The sequence below is a fragment of the Bactrocera dorsalis genome, chromosome 1 (assembly GCF_023373825.1).
Source record: "Bactrocera dorsalis isolate Fly_Bdor chromosome 1, ASM2337382v1, whole genome shotgun sequence".
NCBI classification, from domain to species: domain Eukaryota; kingdom Metazoa; phylum Arthropoda; class Insecta; order Diptera; family Tephritidae; genus Bactrocera; species Bactrocera dorsalis.
In genome coordinates, this window is record NC_064303.1 from 87186206 (window position 1) to 87208039 (window position 21834).

At 37.4% G+C, this 21834-nt stretch overlaps 1 protein-coding gene across 1 annotated transcript; it reads left to right on the forward strand.

Annotated features, from left to right (window-relative positions):
• The first annotated feature begins 1842 nt into the window (after positions 1-1842).
• LOC105233523 (uncharacterized) lies at positions 1843-21264 on the forward strand. Its single transcript, XM_049446590.1, has 3 exons — positions 1843-2311; positions 20448-20648; positions 20726-21264. The coding sequence occupies exons 1-3, from the start codon at positions 2245-2247 to the stop codon at positions 20935-20937; spliced, it is 480 nt and encodes a 159-aa protein (XP_049302547.1). The 5' UTR covers positions 1843-2244; the 3' UTR covers positions 20938-21264.
• The last annotated feature ends 570 nt before the right edge of the window (positions 21265-21834 follow it).

Consider the following 21834-nt stretch of genomic DNA (forward strand, 5'->3'; position numbering starts at 1 on the left):
CGAAACGTCGGATCTTCTTGGAACTTTTCCAAAGCCCATAAAACAATTCGATGTCGCTTGGGAAAGTTGAGCGGCTTCTTGCACAAGATGTATTTTGTACACTTTCAATTTAAGATCTCGACATAAAATGCGCCAGTCGTTTCATACATCAGTCCGAGTTGCTGCGAACGGCGTCGAATCGACTCTTCACGGTCCTCGTGTACACTCTCAGCTACCGAACGTGAATTTTCGTAGTAAAGTTGCAGATTGTTCAGGCGATGAAACAATACCGAAAACAGTACTGAAAAAATAATATGATAGCTTAACGCGTGATCTGTCAAAAATAGGCTATTGAAAAAGCACCTCTACTTAGATCATCCGTTATAAAGCAATTGGACCTCAAAATCAAAGAATACGTAACGGAACAGGACCTCTATATTTATGATTAAAAGCTGAAACCATATCCAAATTAGTAGTGCCGTTTTTAAGACAAACGCGAAGAAGTTTCATTCTATTATAACCTCTACGAGGAGTTTTGATTTTTTGGTTAGGGATGGTTGGAATAGGTATTCCTGAGGAATGTGGTGAAAAACTGTTATGTTATGTAGATAGTGTGGAACCACTCATAAGATTTGGTCAAAAATTTGGAAACGAAATGTCCTTAAATTGAAACGAGCACATGGTGAGCACCTTATGTTAGCCATTGAATCAACCGATAGATCAAAACGTTTTGAGCTTGAGAAACTGCGTTGCAGAAATTGCTTTCTGTGTAAAATTATTCTTACTGGAACGGATAGTAGATAATAATCTTAAAAACATATTAATATTTTAGATGCCGATTGTCATTTTGTTTGAATAGAACTCTTTCGTATGATTTTGATGAAATATTGTTTGCTCGATTCGATGAAGAAGATTATATAGCAATAGTAGAACTGATTAGGTGCGCCAGCGAAAACACCCTTGAATCAACATTGACACTGACAGTTTTCTTCGATGTAAGAATTTGGTTAACAGCGATCAGTTAGTTATTAGTTTAAAAAGATATCTTCGATTTTCACCAATTATGTTGTTGTTGTGTGTACAACATAAGTCTCGTTATATTGGACGACCACTGTATACAGATATTAACCTATACGGAGGTAAATTAAATTTGTTTCATTAACAGAGGTGAAAAAATGTTCATGGTGAAATCACTTAAGTTATTGAACAGACTCTGCTTTAAATCGTTAACAGTTTCATATATTTTAACAGAACAGAGAATGTTAACAGAGAACTGTTATGTAAAATTAGCGGAAATCCGTTGCTAACACTCGTTCACATGCAATGGCTGTCAAACTGTTAACATTTTGTGGCATAACGGAAACTTTTTAACACAGCGTCTCTCAAATATAACTGTTATTAACAGTTGCTATCAAATAGTAACTTTTAAACCAACCACTGCCCATAGGACTAATGAAGTACTTCGTCTACTATGTTAGCGTTCGTATGGCGCCGTTAGGACTGCCACCTTCTTCAGCACCATGGATGTCATCAGCACCGTCACCACGGCGCCGTGGGAGGCTTACAGAAGCAAGTGCCTCACTGCTAGTGCTAGTAACAAATACAACAGGGGAATTACGGTCGACAGCCAACAGCCAACAGTCGAACTAACAAGCAAGTGACGAAAACTGTTTACAGTGCTTAGCGCTAAGGAAATACATATATGTATGTATATATGTATGTAGATGGGAAACAGCAGCAGCCGCAGCTGCAGCAGAGACGTACGATATCACTTGTGGAAATTCGCAAATTACCATGTGTTGTTTTTGTAAATATTAGAGCGGTTTGGCGGCGCTCGCCTTCTAGCCATTTGTGAGTTTGGTAGCTTCTTTCGTCGGCACAAGCAGCTGCTCGCTTCAGTCGGAGTCCACTAGAGAAAGTGTTAACATCGCGTTCTGCTTGCTGCTCACGTGCGAACAATTACTTGAGAAGCATTCCACATTGTTTTTCTAATTTAATGGTTATTGGCGTCGCATTGTCGCGAGTAGTTATTCAAGTATTTAAGAAGATAATAAGTGGCGTAAAACCTACACGTCAGCTGTGAAGTGAAATAGAAAAAAAATTTATATTTATTGCTAGAAAGCAAAAGGAGAGATTTAAAGCAAACAAAACAAGACAAAAGTCTGGAATTGCTCAAGGTCAAAGCGGTGCTTAGAAATCAAACGGAATTACCTATCAGTCGTGCCTGATACCTAGCTGGAAGTAAGCGTGTGCTACAAAGAAAAAATGCAAAAGGACCTGAAAATCATATTAGGAGGGATTTGCCTGATTTTGGCGGTGCATTGCAGTAAAGGTTCGTATTTAAATGAGATAAAATGATCATTTTAGTAGAAAAAGTGTGGAACTCTAGAAATATTTATGCTTCTATACAATTAAATCTGGAATCACGAAGGACCTGCTTGGGTATCTTGTGTGGACTTCTTTAAGGTTCGTTGGCTTAAGAGTCTGGAGAGCCGAATGAAACTCTCTTTTATATTGGAAAGTTATATTTTTTTTTCTAGAAATATAAGAGAAACGACGGATTTAAGCATTTAAAGGAAAATTTTGCATGGCATAGATTCTGACATAGCCCATATAGGTCAATAACGACCCCTTTTAAATGATTGGTGAAGACAAGTGCAAAAAAGTCATATTCAATTTTTATTTCCGCTAATTTTTGAAAAAACAGTTCGAAAAATAGAATAGAATGGACCCTGAAAACGGTGTGTTAAGTTTGTCACAAAGTTTGTAACAACCAAACGGGGACCCTATAAAATATATAATATATATAAATAATTATCGTGACGAGCTGATTCGATTTTCTTAAGTCCTTGTCTGTCTGCATACGCGAACTGGCTTCTCAGTTCTTGAAATATCGTTCTGAAATGTTTGAAAAAGTAGGCGTGGTTCCGCCGATTAATAGCTTTAATACACATACTTATCTCCAAGCCATTCAAGTTAAATCAACCAAGGTCGGTCATGACAACTATTTTAGGTATAAAAATCGGATATCCTATTTTTTCCGCTTTCCAGTATACAAATCAAGAAGTACAAATATAATATCGAGATAAAACTATACACAAAGAGTGTCTCAAAGGTATGTCATTTCTATTGTCAAAATCGAACCGTAAATGTTCCAGCTCCAGCTACCGAATATGGTGACACCAGTGACATTCCCACGAGAGTCGGGTGTACGTAACCGGAACGGATCCAGATTTTTTATTCGGCCAAGGACTGTCAACCCACAACAGTGCCTATGGCTGACTTTTTGCCAAAATTTCGGTCATTGTTATAGAAAGAGACAAAGAAAATATTAATAAAAAATATTTCTGACCATATTTTGTTGGGATCGGCGTAGTACTATTTACGACATGCGAGCTTCCACTAAATTTGCAGATATGTGCTTTCACAGAATATGCCATTCGTGTCAAGTCATGCCATTGTCCTTACCATTTACTAATGCCTTGCCATATATGATTGCCATTGTACTTTAACTTGAAATGTTTTCAACGTAACTTCACACTTTACATACACATACAAACATAGATACATACACACTAATGTTTATGTTTATGCAACGCAATGTTCATTAATGGCCATTTGTAGCGATTAAGTTACACGTATCCATCATCCACATACATACCTACATATGCACATGTCTACTCACAAAGACTAATTAGACTCTAAGGATAATGAAATAAATAAGCAAAATATTGTTCTAAAGGGGTTACCATATCACAATGGAAGATAGATGTGTCTCTGATATACTCTTTAAAGGTGCAGCAGGGTTGATTCCCGCAAACACAAGAAGTTTATGCGAATTTTTTGTGTCGACACAGTTAGAATCTTTTTATTAAAGCTAATGGAACATTAAAGTATCACTTTCGAAGCAATTATTATAACGCGTCTAAAAAAAAGGGTTGCGGCACCCCTCGGTGCTGTATCAAGTTAAATCAAAAGTTAAGTTAAAGTTTTCCCAGGTCACACCGAGAGGGTTTTTCGAAGTTCTCACATTTATTTATTTTTTTTTTGTTTTCATTTTATCAATGCTCACAACCAAATTTGCAGCCTGGACAACTACCGGCAGAGTGCATTCCAGTTTCAACTCAATTTCTATTCGATTAAAAATTAATGTAATATTTTTTATGGTAAATTGATCTAAATTAGCGGTTTAATCGAACAAAGACCGGTTAATTGATCTAATAACTTGTGAGCGAAAAGGTTAATTTAGATCGTTCATTTCATATGGCAGCTACAGTCTATAGAGGTGCGATATGGGCAGTTCCAACAAATAAGCAGCTCCTTCAGTAGAAAAGAACGTGTGCAAATTTTCAGATCGATTTCTCAGAAATTGAGGGACTAATACGCGGAGGAGACACGAACATGGCTAAATAAACCCGAGTCATCATGTTCATGATAAATTAATTATTTCAACGATTTTTATTTCCAACTTTCACTGTCTTTAATTTTTATTTTATTTTATTTTATTTTTTTTTTTTTTTTAATTTAATCTTGTTTTTTTTATTTAATTTTTTTTTTTTAATTTATTTTTAAATAAATGTTAATTTCGTAAACTGTCAAAGCCTGTATTGTACGGTAAATTGAGAACGATTTAACATATTTTTAATTATGATCTAAACTATTTTATATAGTGTGTTGACCGAATTTTCGAAGCACTTTTGCCACTCTTATTAAGGTATCTCCAAAACAGGCGTTCTGAACGCATCAACCGCCTATTCAGGTGTCGCAAACCGTTGATCTTTTACTTTGGAAATTTTTCTCAAACAGGAATAAGAAAAAGTCATTCGGTGCCAAGTCTGGACTACACGCAGAATGACTCAACAAATCGATGTTTTGAGTGCTCAAAGATACAGTTGTTTCATTCGATGTGTGAAAGCTCGCATTGTCATGTTTGTCTCAATATCACAATATGCTACAAGACGATCTTGAAGTATCAGCTGCGTATCAGCTTCTATAGTTCAAGGAGCAACATTCATCTTGGAGTAATCTAGGAGCTTGATTGATTTCAACACATGTACCATCGAAAAATACTGGCCCATAATGGAGCTTCATCACCAAAAATAAATTAAGTTCATCGATGCACTCTTGCTGAGCTAATTCACGTCGAAAGTTGTAAAAAATAATAGCGCTAAAATGCTCCCGATTTAATTTAATTTTTTGGTTGAGATGAATATTTCAAGTTACTGTAAACAACACAAGTAGCGCTCGTATGTCACAAAGTTCTGAGTATGCTTAACATAAAAAATGTCAAACTTTAAGACAAAGTTGTGCCAGATAGAAACGCTGAGGTTCCTAGATCTAGAAATATGAAGACAGTATAAATATATTATTTACCGTATGTCTATTCTATCCAGCTCATAACCTATAATGTCGATTTAGAAAAGCAAAATTTTCATCAAACTATTTTTTATCAAATATGATCTCTCTGCTGACCTATTAATGATCTCTATACTAGGCTTAGAAACACATTGTTGAATTAGTGAAGCATTCTTCGATATCATTATGACCCATAGAGATTACAGATTTCTCTGAAAAAATTAACAGCCTCAACTTCTTCAATATTTTCATACTTTTTCATGCGAAAATGAATTTTAGAACATTTTCATTAAGTATTTGTTGTTTTTTGGACTGAGTCAGTAATTTATGCATAATAAATATTGCAAGCAGGCGATAAAGTCCGAAGGGAGTGAACATGGAAACGATCAATTCGGGCGATTTCTTTATGGCATGTACGCACGGAAAGCCATTTATTCAAGGTGTCGATGCCAAGGCAATCCTCGTGTACTCTGTGGGTATAAACATACCGAGCTATTCGTACTTATGTATGTGTGAATGTGCGATCACTTTACAGCCACTTGTGGCTTTTAATGCAATTTTAATACTTTTACGAAATATATTTAAATAGAAACGCCGCGGATCAGTGATTCACTGCTGGATAAACGGCGATTTATATTTTTAATTTCCCTCCTTATATGAGCTATCTGGCTAGGCATACACAAGCTACGCGAATGTAAATAAATGTGTATCAAAAGTCGCTGTTTTTGTTTTTGTAATTCGTTAGTATGTATTTATATATACATACCTACGTCTATATATATGTATATATGTATTTATATACACCGCTTAAACATTATAAAATTAAATGTTTTTAGCTTAATGAATCCAAATTCATTTTGCCCTTTTGGTTCTGAAACTTTATCTGTAGATCCACATTAGAAATCAAAACATCGAAACGTATTAAAACAAGGCAAACTAAAAAGTGGGCAGCTTTCATCTTTCTTCCCTTTTCCAAATGACCTCGTGCACCTCACCTGGATGCCCGGCCACAAGGTATAGCCGGGTATTGGCAACAATTACATGGCATGAGGCTTGCCAAGTTGCTAATTGGAGGTGACTCCCATGTAGGTGTTCTGCAATATAACCTCAGCAGGTTTAAATATGCAATCAACCTCCCTAGGAATAAACTCAGACTATTGGTCGCATTTTACACTGGCCACTGCAAGCTGAAGAAGCACTTTCACAACATGGCTTCCTGCGTAAATTGCCGATTCTGCGACAGGGAAAATGAAACACCTGAACAGCTGCTAAATGACTGCACAGCTGTCTGCAGACGCAGGTTAAAGGACTTGGGATCCATGATTCCAAATAAGGATTACATCGCTTCGCTACCACCCACAGTATATTGGACTTTATCAATATGCTGCGGCTAGGTGAGTCTTTGTGATTTAGGAGAGGGAAGAGGGTCCTCGTTTATTGATCAACCACTCAATTACCAAAATAATGGTTTGGTTCACACGCTGCGTCCAATATTAGGTCGACTTAAACACCTAACAGAGTCGGTAATTCGAGCAGTCATGGATCGGTTTCGCACCACGTTTACTCTAGTGGACAATGCGCATCCTCAAAGACGTCGTACAGTTCGCACAGAGGGCGCTTTTGCTGTTGTGGATCAAAGTATCGTAGAAGACTCAAATGAGTCACTCCCCTATCGCGCAATGAAGATTTTGCGGAAGAATCTCGGTTTCAGGCTAGTTTTCGAGCCTTAACACAGGCAAGAATTGAATCCGATCGATCATTAAGCAAATGGCAGATCGGTGAATGGGGCTAAAACGAGATCAGCCACCGATCTTGATTTTCACAAGAAAATTTTGTTCACTTTCGGTTCAATGGGTTCGTTAATATACAAAATTGTCGCATTTGTAGTGATGATAGTTCACAGGCCATTTTCCAGATGCCGTAACATGCTCAGAAAGGCACTGTTTGGTATGATCCATGGGCAGTGCGAGTCGCTGGATCATATTTTTGTCCAATAAGGGAAAGGGAATTTTTGATATGCACATTATTTGGTGTCCCTGTGGCCTCCGAGGACTATTTTTTGTGCGGTTATGTGAACTCGATTGTTTACGTAGATTCGCCAGAGACTATTTATGCCTGGAAGGAGAATATTCGAAGCGCCCGATTGCTTCAAAAAGTGGTCGTAAATTGGGGTAAAGTTCATTCGAGCCAGCCGCGGCGGTAACTTAACCGAAAATGGTAAACCCTCATCTTTATAATAAGACTTCGCCACTACAATAAATCATATGCTTTATATTCCTTCTTGAAGTTCGCATATTTAGAAAACACTTTTTATGTTAGAAAAGGATGTAAAGCAAACCTTTCGTTCTGACATACCCTTTAGTTCCTTGGCTCTATTTTAAAATTGTTCTGCAAAGGAAGGAGGAAAGTTGTTTGTGAAAGTCGTTGCTCTGCCTTTCCGCTTGCTCTAAAGGGTTCCACTAGTAATATCAATATATTGATAATTGATGTTTTGGAGAATAAACCTCTCAAAGCAATTCCAAGTAAAACATGCAGCCTCTGATCCAATGAACGGCATAAAATATATTTTAATGTTTTACTAAAAAAAAATATTTTTCTGAAAGATTTCATGTGAAGCAAAGTGCGATAAACAAGCGCGTAGTAAAGCAGCGGTTCATCAGCACATGTCCGAAAAGCTGGAAGAGAGGTGTGGTAGGAAAGAGAATATAGTTTCTTATTAATTTTGGCATAGCTGTGCAGCGGCGGTGATTTGAGGCTAAAGGCCGCTTGTAATTTTTCATTTCTTTAGGTGTTTTTATTTATGAAGATTTTCTAATTGTATTTCTGGTTGTTCTCGTGTTTTCTTTGTCTGTCGACGGTCGCGCCGCTTTGCTTTGCCACAATTTATAGCTTTGTTAAATAATTTCGAAAACAATCACTGAACTTGCCGATGCATAAGTGTCAGCAAGGTGTTTAGAGAATACTTATGACCTTGAATAAACAGATACAGTTACCCAGTGCAATTTACGTTGGAAGTCTTGCCGGTACATACAAATGCATAAATATATATTTATATATAATTGATTGCTTACGTTTTAAGTGAGCGCCCTGCTATTTGCTTGTTTAGAGATGAGCTGAAAGTAAATGCAAATATTAGCTCACAAGCTTACCGCAAGCCCAAAAATTTCAAATATTTTTGTGTTCTCAACACACATACATATTTATAATGGATTCTGTATAGAAATGAAAACATATGCCCCGCTAATAATCGCTTTTAAATGAGGAGTGTTTTCAATATTTCGCGCCCGAAAACACTCTAGATGAGAGGCATGGCTAAATCGAATCAGCTGATAACTTATTTACAGTAAAGAAAAAAAAGCTTGAACAGGTAGTGGTCTAACTTTGGAGCGACTTATCGCCTAAACTATTGAAAATTTATAAAAAGGACAGAAAATTTGGCATTTATTTTTTGAACATTATCTTTTTCAAATGTTGGCAGCGATTACGTTTCAGACGGTCCATCCGATGAGTCTAATTTTTGATGACTCGTGCCAACATTTCGACTGGTAACTGGTGAACGACACGCGGGAAATTTATTTCTTCAAGGCTTGAATCTAGGGCATAGACTTTAGATATCCTCACTGGGAAAAGGCTAATGATTTCACACAATCTTGGTGGCCAACCGAAGTTTTTTTTCAATGAATCCGTTGATTGATGCGATGTGTGGCAAGTGGCGTCATCTTATTGAAACCAAATGTCGGCCTTGCTTTGCAAAAATTACCCTGGTCGAGGCAATTCCCAGGGTGACTGAAATACTTTTGCGGAGTACTATTTTCTGCGTTGGCGGCTCAGTAGGCAGATTATGTTGAGCGAAGCGCTCATGATCTGTCAATGAAAACATCTCATGAGTCGGCCCTAGGAGTGTTCGAAAGAAAAGTTTTGTGGAAGATGTATAGTCTGGCGCATTGGCAGCGAGGAGTACGGCAGACGATGGAACGATAAATGATGAGATGTACGAGATACACTGCGACATTGACATAGTTCAGCGAACAAAGAGACAGCGGCTGCGCTGGTTAAGTTATGTTGTACGGATGGAAGAGAACACACCAGCTTTGTAGGTTTTCGAATCAGTACCCGCCGTCAGAGGAAAAGGAAGATCTCCACCCTTTTGGAGAGAAGAAAAATGAAGAATCTCTGGTCCGCCTTTGTAATGTTTGCAATTTGATATCTCTAATATCTAATACGATTTGGCTTTCGAATTGCGTAAATCAACTGTCAAAATTTACATACCAATATTACACACACACACTCACTTTTATCACATTTATTTATGTTCATGTTTTTCGTGGCATATTTTTCGCTTTATTTTGAAATAAAGAAATCGAAGGAAGTTATAAAAACCTCAGCTCCCATGTGTAATAAGTGCGTATATTTGTTTGGGTGTGTGTTTAGTGCTAATTTACCTCCAATAAAAACATTCGCAACAAATTGGTAATTAGTATAATGTAAATATTTACACCAAAGCATATTTCCACAATTTACACGCATTTATTATTAGCGCGAAATTACTTAATAGAATTGTTGATCAAGCAAAATATTGTTAGTGTTAGCATGAAAGGGAAAGGTAAGCAAACAAATGCTAAAATGTTTATCAAATCGACGCGTTATGCTCGATCTCACGGTGTTGGTGTATATTGGTTCGTGCCCTGTTGGAAAAATCCGTTATAGTAAATATGTACTATGGGGTATGTAGTATTATAAATCATAGCACTCCTATAACATTAACACTTAAGTGATGAGTCTTCCCTACGGCGATCACCGTTGTTCACCGAGTGAACAAAAATTAGCAAGGTTCGTGGAAAAATATAGACATCTTTCAAATTGACTTGAAAAGTTCTAATACAGATTCAAAATTTTAAAGACATGATCAAAGAACTTAAGAAACGTAACTGTCAGATTTACAATTGAACGTCTAAGTGGACACAGTACAAAATGTTCCCGGGCCGGAGAAATGTTCCAGAAGTGGAAGACCCAAATCAGTCTCTCACACAGTGTTCTCTAGCGTTGGGCATCTCTGTGTGGCGAATTTCGTGAAAAGATTTTGGCCTACATGACCTTTTGGTTTAGAACTGAATCCGCTTGACCACCAGAATCGCCGTTTCATTCGATGACCATTTCGTGATTTGAGCTGAGCAACAACTTGAAAATTATCTGGATTTTCATAAAAAAATCATCTTCAGCGATTAGGCTCGTTTCTGGCTGAATGGATTCATCAATAAGTGATTGGTCAGGCAGCAATCCACACGTACTCCATGAGTCACTATTGCATACCGAAAAAATTACGGTTTGGTGCGGGGATTTCCTTAGTAACATAATCTTAAGAAAATTCTATTCTTCAGATTCATAAATTCATAGCAGAAATATTATAAACACCTTAACAAATTTCTGCTGGAGATTTTATTATAATGGTTGTGCGGAAATTTCCATAGTTTTTCTTTTATCAAAAGAACTTTTAAATTTATAACGCAATAAATATTTTTCCGCTAGATATTTACGGTCAATTAGCAAATAATAAATAATACTGAAAGTGAAAACTAAATGAATGAAAATAAATTTCAATCGTTCATTCGTTCATTTAGGTACATTTTACTTTTAAGAAATTAAGAGACGGTATGTAGCGGTTGTTCCTTTAGACGCGTGGAAATCAATGAGGCAAATGTTTTTTTCGGAGATAATTTGATTTATACTCAGTTTGGTTTTCTATTTCAAAATAAGCAGACTTACTACGGAATAATGTTTGCACGTCGTGCAAATTTATTACCAAAATTATGGGTCGCTTCACGCAGCACATCGCGAGCTGGATACAATATTAGGTCGACATAATCGCCCATCAGAGTACATAGTTCGAGCAATCATGGAACGGTTTCACGTCAAGTTTACTCTAGAAAAAATGCGCCCTCTCAGAGATGCCAGAGAGTGCGCGCCGAAGACGAGGAGCAGAAGCTCTAAAAAGACCCGAAGGAGTCCATACGCCGTCGCGCGCAGCTATTAGAGCTGAGCTCATCCTTTTTAAGGAATACTTTGAGGAAGGATTTCGGTTTGGGGGTTTACAAAATCCAACTCGTGTAACAACTGAAGACGACGGAGCATCCAGTGCGTCGCACATTCAACGAATGAGGACAGAACAAAATGGCTGCCGATTCCGGGTTTCGCAGGAAAAAATTTGTCTAGTGATGAAGCTATCTTTAGTTGTTGAAACGCCGTTAAATTATCAAAAGGTCACTATTTGGTGTGATCCTTGGGTAGGGCATCATTGTCCAAAAAAGAAGTCGGTCATAATATTAAAGTCAAGGGGGAATGCTATATAAACGTGATTATTGATATTTTCATGCCTGACTTTGAGACTTTTGATGTAAACAACCTCTGTTTCGAAAAAGGCGACGCCATATACTATACCGCCAGCGAAGCAATCAATTTATTGAAGAAAAATCTCACGTTGCAGACGTGGCCTCTAAGATTTAATACTACTAGACTCTTTTGTGGCCTTATGTGAAGTCAGTAGACGTCTGAGCAGATAAGTCCGAGGTATACAAGCTGACTTACTGCCCCAGTTATTGCATAAAGGGGTAGAAAATTGCGCCTCGGAAGACGGTTATTTTTTAAAAATCATGGCAAACCCTTGTCTTTATAATAAAGCAAGGTTTTTGGCCTTAAATTACATGCGTTTTGAAAGCCACATGTCTAGAAGAGCACTCTTTATTAATAGAATATTGGAACCACTGATGATTAAAACATTAATAAAAGTTTACTTCATTTGAAGCAATTCAATTCGAGGACGTATTGAACTGATTTACTGAGCTTTGCCCACCTACAGTGATTTGATGAAATTTAACTTGCTCATTGCAAGAAATCTCTGAATGCCGTAATGCTTTGTTAATGCCTTTCTATGCTATTTTCTTCAATAACTTGTCATTGCAAAAGATTATGATTCTTTTAACTGGGAAAGAAGTAAAATTTAGCAGCAGTCTATTGTTTCCCAACAAATGTCAGCTGACAATGAAACAAGTTGAAATTAACTCAAAGTCGCGAATTCACCATAACGACAAAGCTAAAAATATTATTGCAATCTATGATGCCACACAACTTATGTTGTTTGCTAATTTGATATTTGCCAATATTGATAATTTTCATGTATAAAGAGTGCACTCAGCTTTATACAATAACTACTTGAGACTTCAACGCTCGAATGGACAGCATAAAAATGAATTATGGTCATACGCGGCGTATGAGTAACCTGACATGCAAACGTCGCGGCACACCCCCAACAACATCCTAAACGGTGCGTGTAAGTATTAATTACTTACTAAGGTGGCAGCAGACTCCATCAGCCGCTGCTTAATGACAATGAAAGGCTGCAATATGTCGGCGTGTGAGGGAGGATCGGTGAGGTCTACAACTCGCTGTTGTTTCAGTTTTCTTTGCACTTTTAGGTGCAGCCTTGACAGCAGACATACGCGGGAGTTGCTTTGTTTTGTTTTGCTTTCACAAACTAGGTTATTATTCGCCATGGCAACGCCAAACAAGCGTGTGGTCATTGTGCGTGTTGTGTGAGGATCCTCTTACCTGTCCTTATATGGATATGAATATATAGATACATATATCTATTCATAACGTAGCCAATAGACAAAAGTTCAACATGCAACAGTGAAAGAAGTTCATAGTAAAGAGCTAACACATCTAGCTTACATTTAAGTACATAGTCGGTATACATATTTACACATATACTTATACATACTTCTATACATAGAAACTGAAGTCATATTTGTGCTACTAGGTTATATGTATGTATATAATGTGCGTACATATGTACCTGGGTATGTAGCACTGTTTATTTGCCAATTTCTGTTAGCCCATTTTCAATGGCGCAATTTCAGTAATTCGTGCGGAAATGGGCGAGAACTTCACTTTTTAATGCTCGTTGCTCTTCGGAGGGCCAAACAAATTGACTATTGACAATTTGAATGAGAGTTGAAGACGTTTAAGTCGTGCGCCTCCTCTTTACCTTAATGGAACTAAATAACTAACAATAACAATGGGGACAGTTTTTAAAGATCTCTTTAATCAGTAAATTCTACTTGTTGCCACGGCATGTGTTGAGTTATTCAGGAAATTGTAATTTGATGTAGTTTTTCATAATACTCTTATAAAGAATAACTGATTCATAAGAATAAATAAGGAATATTAAATCAATTAAATTGAAATATAATCATGATGAAAACTTGCAATAGCTTTCTCGCTATAGAAGATGATCAGATTGCTTGACTTAGAAAACGCCATATGTATAGATTAAATTTATAAATATATATCGAAACAAAACTGAACACAAATATAGGAATAGGGAAGTTCTCACCTGAAAGTGGCGGAAATCATATCGTTAGTTTTACAGCCTCTAGTTAGGTTCGGTGAGGTATATGGCTGATTTTGTTTTTTCGTGTAGCTATGAAAAATCTCACTTCAACAGCTTGTCTGTTCGTTGTGAAAGCCAGAACTCCTAGGTATGAATCAAAAATACCGGCGCATATGAACAAATCTTCATGAGTATGTCACAAACTTATTAAGACCGCTAATATTAATTCCTGCCTATTTGCCGCGTTCGTAGAAAGTATGGCAACGAAGGCACTTCAAACTTAGCCTGTTGAAAGCAGGGCAGTGGAGGAGAAAGTGTCTATATGTTTCCACCTCATTTTTCTCCTTGCAACTTTGACAAGTTATGTCTTCCAATCCGTTCATGGCGTTACTGGAACAGTATCAAGTTAGGACACCTATCATTGCTACTAGGGTTGTCGAAAAAATATCGATACATCGATATATCGATATAATTTTTTCAATATAACAATATTTTTGAGCGATATTTATTGTTTCGATATATCGAGGTATCGATATAATATTATATGTATTGAAAAGGTATAAAAACGATATTTTTATGATCAAAAACTTCTAACGGGTGATTTTTTTGAGGTTAGGATTCTCATGCATTAGTATTTGACAGATCACGTGGGATTTCAGACATGGTGTCAAAGAGAAAGATGCTCAGTATGCTTTGACATTTCATCATGAATAGACTTACTAACGAGCAACGCTTGCAAATCATTGAATTTTATTACCAAAATCAGTGTTCGGTTCGAAATGTGTTTCGCGCTTTACGTCCGACAAATTTTGTTCAGCGATGAGGCTCATTTCTGGTTGAATGGCTACGTAAATAAGCAAAATTGCCGCATTTGGGGTGAAGAGCAACCAGAAGCCGTTCAAGAACTGCCCATGCATCCCGAAAAATGCACTGTTTGGTGTGGTTTGTACGCTGGTGGAATCATTGGACCGTATTTTTTCAAAGATGCTGTTGGACGCAACGTTACGGTGAATGGCGATCGCTATCGTTCGATGCTAACAAACTTTTTGTTGCCAAAAATGGAAGAACTGAACTTGGTTGACATGTGGTTTCAACAAGATGGCGCTACATGCCACACAGCTCGCGATTCTATGGCCATTTTGAGGGAAAACTTCGGACAACAATTCATCTCAAGAAATGGACCCGTAAGTTGGCCACCAAGATCATGCGATTTAACGCCTTTAGACTATTTTTTGTGGGGCTACGTCAAGTCTAAAGTCTACAGAAATAAGCCAGCAACTATTCCAGCTTTGGAAGACAACATTTCCGAAGAAATTCGGGCTATTCCGGCCGAAATGCTCGAAAAAGTTGCCCAAAATTGGACTTTCCGAATGGACCACCTAAGACGCAGCCGCGGTCAACATTTAAATGAAATTATCTTCAAAAAGTAAATGTCATGAACCAATCTAACGTTTCAAATAAAGAACCGATGAGATTTTGCAAATTTTATGCGTTTTTTTTTTAAAAAAGTTATCAAGCTCTTAAAAAATCACCCTTTAAATCCTTTTTTATACTAACTGTTTAATCCAAACAAATACTCCCATAAATTACGTAAAGTAATAGAAGCGTAATGCAGAGGAATATCAACCGCCCCAGCTTCACTCAACAGGCGAAAGAGGAGAAAAAGAAAACATCTTTTCCCGCTTTTTTTACAAAAGGATTGTAGGCGCTCTTCAGAGTTAGGTGTCATACGAGATCTGATAATATTGCTTACCCCATTTAAGCCAGCTACTGAAAAAATTAGCGGCGATCAGTACGCGACTTCAAGTTTGGTGATTCCCATTGCAAACTTACTTCAGAGAGGTCTCGAACAAGTAAAGCCTTTCACCGAATTTGCTATTGCTGTTCAGAAGAGTTTACTAAATTTAGTTATTGCAAAACTAAAACCACTAGAACGACATTTACATCTGGCCAAAGCAACAATTTTAGACCCACGCTATAAGCGTATTCATTTTAGTTCAGCGCTAGCTGTTTCCACTGCAATAACCGAACTGTCAAAAGAAATACGTTTAGAACATAGGCGTAGAGGACAACTTTCGCCTGAACTCAGACCCACTCGCACTACCATAATTCCAAATTCCGAAAAATCTTCGCCGTCCTTGTGGTCCGGACATGAAAAAATTATGATAGATATTGCTGCAGCTTCAGCAAACTCTTTACTTTCAACTTCAACCAGTGATGGTATGCCTAGCGAACTAAAGCAATATCTAAATCTGCCTATAATACCCAGAAAAGAGAATTCAACAAAATTCTGGTTTGATTGTCGTCATTTTACCCCAGTCCTTTCCAACATAGCTCTAAAGTATTTGATATCGCCTGCGTCTTCGGTTTCCTCGGAGAGAGTGGCATCTGTTGTGAATCTCGCAGTACCCAATAACAGAGCCGAGCACCTAAATCAAAGTGTTTTTCTTATGTCTGTATCAGATAAATATTGGTTTGATTAATAATAATTAAATAATTAAATAATTTGTTTTAATAGTTGTTCTTGATTTATTAAAAATTATGTCTATGGGTTAGTATTTATCTAGTAAGATGATTAAAGTAGATTAGGCCAAATATTTTTTTTGTTTTTCATATCATACCGATATATCGATATTTTTAAATAAAATATTGATATATTAAAAAATTACCGATACAATATATATCGATACTTTATTCCATTTCCGACATCCCTAATTGCGACGATGTGAGTCTTGCTAAGAGCTAGTAGTTCACTGCACGTTTTATGTTTCACTCTGGATCAGAAGGGTTTCGCAACCTCACAAGTGCTGGTTGCTGGCCAGCGCTTGCTAACCTCCCGTGAGTGCCATAGATCCAGCGCCCGGTTGCACGAAGAAAGGATGACAACAGCGTTCCCACTCTGATGGAATTTGAGTGGGCACCCATACTTGCAATCTAATCAGCTTTACAGGAGCCTTCAGTTACTAACTATAGAGGTCATCATGTTTTAGTTTGATATTCCACCAAATATACCCTATTATTGAGGAATCTCAATAAAATGTGATAATAATAAGTTCTTCTTCTTTTAATAAATAATTATAAAATATTTCTCTTAGTTAAGGGATTATAAAAAAGTTTGCATAATATATCGAATGATTATCCAAAAACTCGAAGTTGACTCCCAAACTCAAAAAGCGAGTTTTGGAAACGCTGTATTGAGTGTAAGGGTACTCGCAGAAGCCGAGACGAGAGTAAATGCTTCTGTTGTGAAAATGGGAAAACGTACTCGGCTCAGCGTTAAACGTCCTTACATGACCTCCCTAAATATAATTTCTAAGCAATGAGCGAAGGAATGTGATTTCTGATAATAATTTGATTGTTTAAGTCCTTCTGTAATTAAATTTGTTTCAAAAAAAAATTATTTCCTTTGGGAAGCCGCCATTTTGTTAAAATGAAAATTGTGACTATTCATTCGATCATTACCTTTTCTCATCTATAGCGATAACAAACGTTTACGAGTATAGTTGTTGGATTTGTCTCGCAAACACGGTGCTATCAGGAAGGAAGTAGCGGTAGTAGCTGTGGTATATTTCCTTGTCAACTCGTCAGCTTTCCAATTACTGTGACTACGCTGCGGCCTGGCACCAATACTAGTCATATCACAAAGCGATTACATGTACTTGATAACAAGGTGAAGCATTATTTAACCAGCCCTGAACGCACGGTTAGATCTAGGCTAGTATCGCCGCCCTGCTATCAGACTGAACAGTCACTTCCCTGAAGGAGGCTACACTCTGGAACAGTAAATCTACCATTGCCTTAATGGCAGTAACCTCAGCTTGAAAAACACTGCAATAGGGTGGAAATCTGAAATTTAATTCATGACAATATACCTCTCCACCAACCTTTCCTACAAACTATAACCCATCCGTAAGAAAGTTTAATGCAAATCTCCTTCTTTAGCTTTTACACTCCTACAGGCGGCTGGTCAGTTGTCTCCGAGCACCTAGAGAATCAGGACAACCATTTTCGCGCGACTTCTTCCTTTGAGTGGGGCAAACCGAAAACGCAACGTTCGTTGGAGTAGATGTACGCGATTAAATTTTGTGTGAAACTCGGTAAATCTGAGACAGAGACGTTTTATATGACCAAACATACTTACCCAGATGTTGCTTTAGCAAGAAGTGGTGTGTTTCGGTGGCGCCAGGCCTTTTTGGAGGACCGGAAAGAGGTCGCTGATGAAGACCGGAATAATAAGCAAATCCAAAGCGAAAACGATATTCATTGTCTTTTTTGACATCAAAGGTATCGTCCACCATGAATTTGTTCCTCCTGGACAAACCGCCCAAGTTTTACGTGGAGGTCCTCAAGAGACTGAAACGAAGGGTCAATCTAAATTTTTTCAAAAAGAGTTGCCGATTATTTAAGAGTATTAGTCTGTGTATGTGATGTGAACTTATTTATTTATTTACTAAAATGTTCCTTCAAAACAATTTAAGAACATAAAAAGAGTTTGAGACTTGCAAATGGATATAGCCCCTTAATTCGATTAGGTTCCAACAACATAAACTAAAAACATTCGCTCCACCTCCGTGGTTCATTTAAAGTTCGTGAATGCCGAGCACGTTGTTTTGTCAGCAACAAACGTTCGAGGGTAGTTGGCCAGCAGCGCTGCTCATAGCTAACCCACAGCTAGAAGTATGTGTGTGGCGTCGACTAATATCGATGGAGCCAGGACAACAGCAACCACAGCGACCATCAGGCAATGATAACAACAAGAATAATCAACATGGAAAGCGCTAAAAATTAGAACACGCGCCACAGCGGCGCCACTTGTTTGGCTGCCGTTGTGTGGTGCCCACTGAAACTGTGTTACTCGGCTAGCAATGCAAAATTGGCGCCAAGCGTTGACATTTCCTGCGGAAGGAGTGCGTGTGGCACAGAAACGCAAGAAGACAAACTAAATGAATTGAGAATAATTGCGGAAAGCATTGTATTTTAAAGCGCAATTCAAGCTGACACTGAAGTCACTGTCATGAAGACTTTATTATCGAGCTTTATGCACTGGTCGCTTAATAAATCACTTGTGGATAATGTTGATGATTTATCCTTTGCACCTACGCAAATCAAACAACAAGTTGCTGTTTGCACTTCACTGACATTTAATGCAATTTAAAATCGCACAAAGAATTGCCAACGAAGACGTCAATTAATTTTGATTTCTTGCACACACACACACTGACATACATGTGTGTTTTCGAAAGCGAAATCAAATCACAGAGCTGGCGTCCAACTGACTGCGACTTCATGCTGGAATGTGCCACTAACTAGCGCATAACAGTTATAAAAATTCCCACACTTCCTTTCTCTGTATTATTATGAGCGTTCTTTTGTGGATCTCATTACCCACCAACATACATACGCACGTGCGTGCTTATTGTACATACATACATAGTAGTAGTCTAGGCTGTGCTGATGTCACCACTGTGCATATAAAGCATGAGCATATATTACTACACCCATACACATGCATCTACAGCTATTGACTTACAGTTACATATCTCCTTTCACTCTTTTCAGCCATTACAATTTATTTTCATAAGCACAAATATGTGTGTGGTGTGGGTATGTCGATGAGAGTTCTTGCTTTCTTAAGATTCTAACACTAAAATAAAAATCCTTTCATATACGTATGTGCATATGTATGTATAGTATGTATGTATAGTAAAATCGATATTTTAAATCACAGTGGAGGTTGAGTTGAAGTTCAGTTTGTGAAGGCTGGTTAGCTGGAATCCAACAGCTCCCAACCAAATAAATACAAATTGAAACTACTTCTATGACTCTGAAGTAATACACGCATCATTTAATTCCTTTATCATATGACAGGTTAGTAAAATTAGGTAGAGTGAATGCCTGATGACGTATATAGCTTTAAACTGGCTATTGTGAAACCGCCGGTACTACAATCCTGTCACTCAATTATGTCTTCTCGGAAGCACCATGTGCTTCTGATGAAGTTCATTAATACAAAATGTTTCATCTGCGCAGCCTCCGAAACATCGTCAAGGAACGCTCGTCTGATAGTTGAAATTCTCTTCCTCTACTTACGTTCACATAGAAGATGTTCTATAGTCTCTTCTAGATATTTCTACCTCTTGCAGCTTTTACAAAAGTCATTCCATTACGATATCCCCAGTCTGCTGGCATGTCTAACAATTAGACAGTGGTCTGTTGGCACACCTAATAAAGTTCTTATGTCATTCTTTTTGAATTTTAATAGACACCAAGTGTGGCACATATATATTCCATTCATCCCCCATTTGCCTGCATTCTCAGGCCAGCCCATCTGCTTCACAGTTACCAGGAACACCACTGTATCTTGAAACATATTACAGTCTTATCTTGAAATCAGATGTTATCATAGATCCACTAAGGGATCAAATTATTATTTCAGGTTCTTTGATGAAACCCTAAGAGAATAACGTTCAAAATCTCAAAAGGATTGTGTAGTTGTCTTAAAGTTATGAGAAGGGCCGGCTTTGGAAACCTAACCTGTGTGGAAAATGCTTTACTGTTTTAAAGTTTGCTGAAACACGATCATAAATAGAGAAAGAAATACTCATAACATGGTCAATGCTCCGAAAACCCACTCTTGAGAATTATGCATATTCAACTTACTTCTTAAGATTCTGTATTAAACCTTAGAACTGAAATTTAGATAAGTCCTTCTACTTCAACTTTTCAGCGGATCCTAAGCAGTTGGAGTGCTGGCACTGCAGCTCCGAAACAATTGGCGCAGAGGATTTCTGTACAGAGAGCTTCGATGAGGATGGTATACCCGATGAGGAGATGAGAAGGGAACACAATATCAATGTCTTACGCAACTGCAGCAGCACCACAAATTCGGAGCATGAACAAGCCGTCTGCCGTAAGACAGTTGAAGAGAGTAAGTAAAACTCACAAAATATTTGACTGTAATAACGGTACCTTATACATTTGTCACACTTTATTTTCTCTTTGCAGTCAATGGTAAAGTGGTCACAAAACGTTTCTGCTATTACACCAACAAATCCGATTCGTTGGATCGCTGCATGGAAGAGCCAACCGAGAAGAATGTGGTGCGGATCTTCTGTCAGGATTGTCAAAAAGATCGCTGTAACGGCGCTGGCAAAGAATTTATCACTTGGCTGAGTCAACTGCTGCCACTGTTCTTGGCCAACTCCATGCGCTTTTAAGTTCTAGAACGCTCGTGTGGCAGGAAGCGATTGTTTGGGTTTTAACTTTTTGGGTTTTGTTAGCGTAGTGAAAATTAGTTTCTTAAATTTAGATAATTTTTTTAAGAAATACACTTACTTTGTAAGTTTCGCCTGATACTCATGTCTCCGCTTAAGTTCTAGTATAAGATAGATTGTTTTCATGATCTTTAAACTTTGTGCCATTGAATAGCCATAAGTATTTATTTAGTAAAACTGAAACAAGTATTATTTGAGGATATCTTGAAAGACATTTAAGGGGTTAGGTGTGGTCGGAGATATAAAGTAATTGAGATTTAAAATTTTTTTTCAGTAAATTATTTTATTTTATAAAATTAAAAATGGCGGATCATTAAATAAGTTTTCGATTTGACAAGTGATTTGTTGATTCAGTTCCAACCGAAGCTCCGGTGATGGAGATTACCATAACTAACACTGGAATATTCATTTAAAATCAATCGAAATAAGAAGTATAGTTTATTTTAAAGACAATCAGGCAGTTGCAGTTTTTTAATTAGCAAAATGGCGACGTCAGGAAAAATATTTTCAGGTTTTCGGTATAAAACCAACAGTTATTTGTTTATAAAAGATCGAAATTTTATAATTTCATGCAATCAGAAATTAGGTTTTCATGCTGTCAAAAAGCGGTAAAAATTTCATTGAAATCTACAGAGAGGTTGTCGAGTTTCTACGGTCAGTATGGCCAGTTCATAAAATATAGTTTTGGGAAAAACGCGTTTTTCACAGAATCTGTAATTTAATTCATTGCAGTATGCCAGAGCACACTAAAACTCTTTGTTAATTATCAAATATTTGGAAATATTTTAAGAAAATACAAAAATGTTTTTTGGTTCTAACTAGGCCTAACCCCTTAAATAT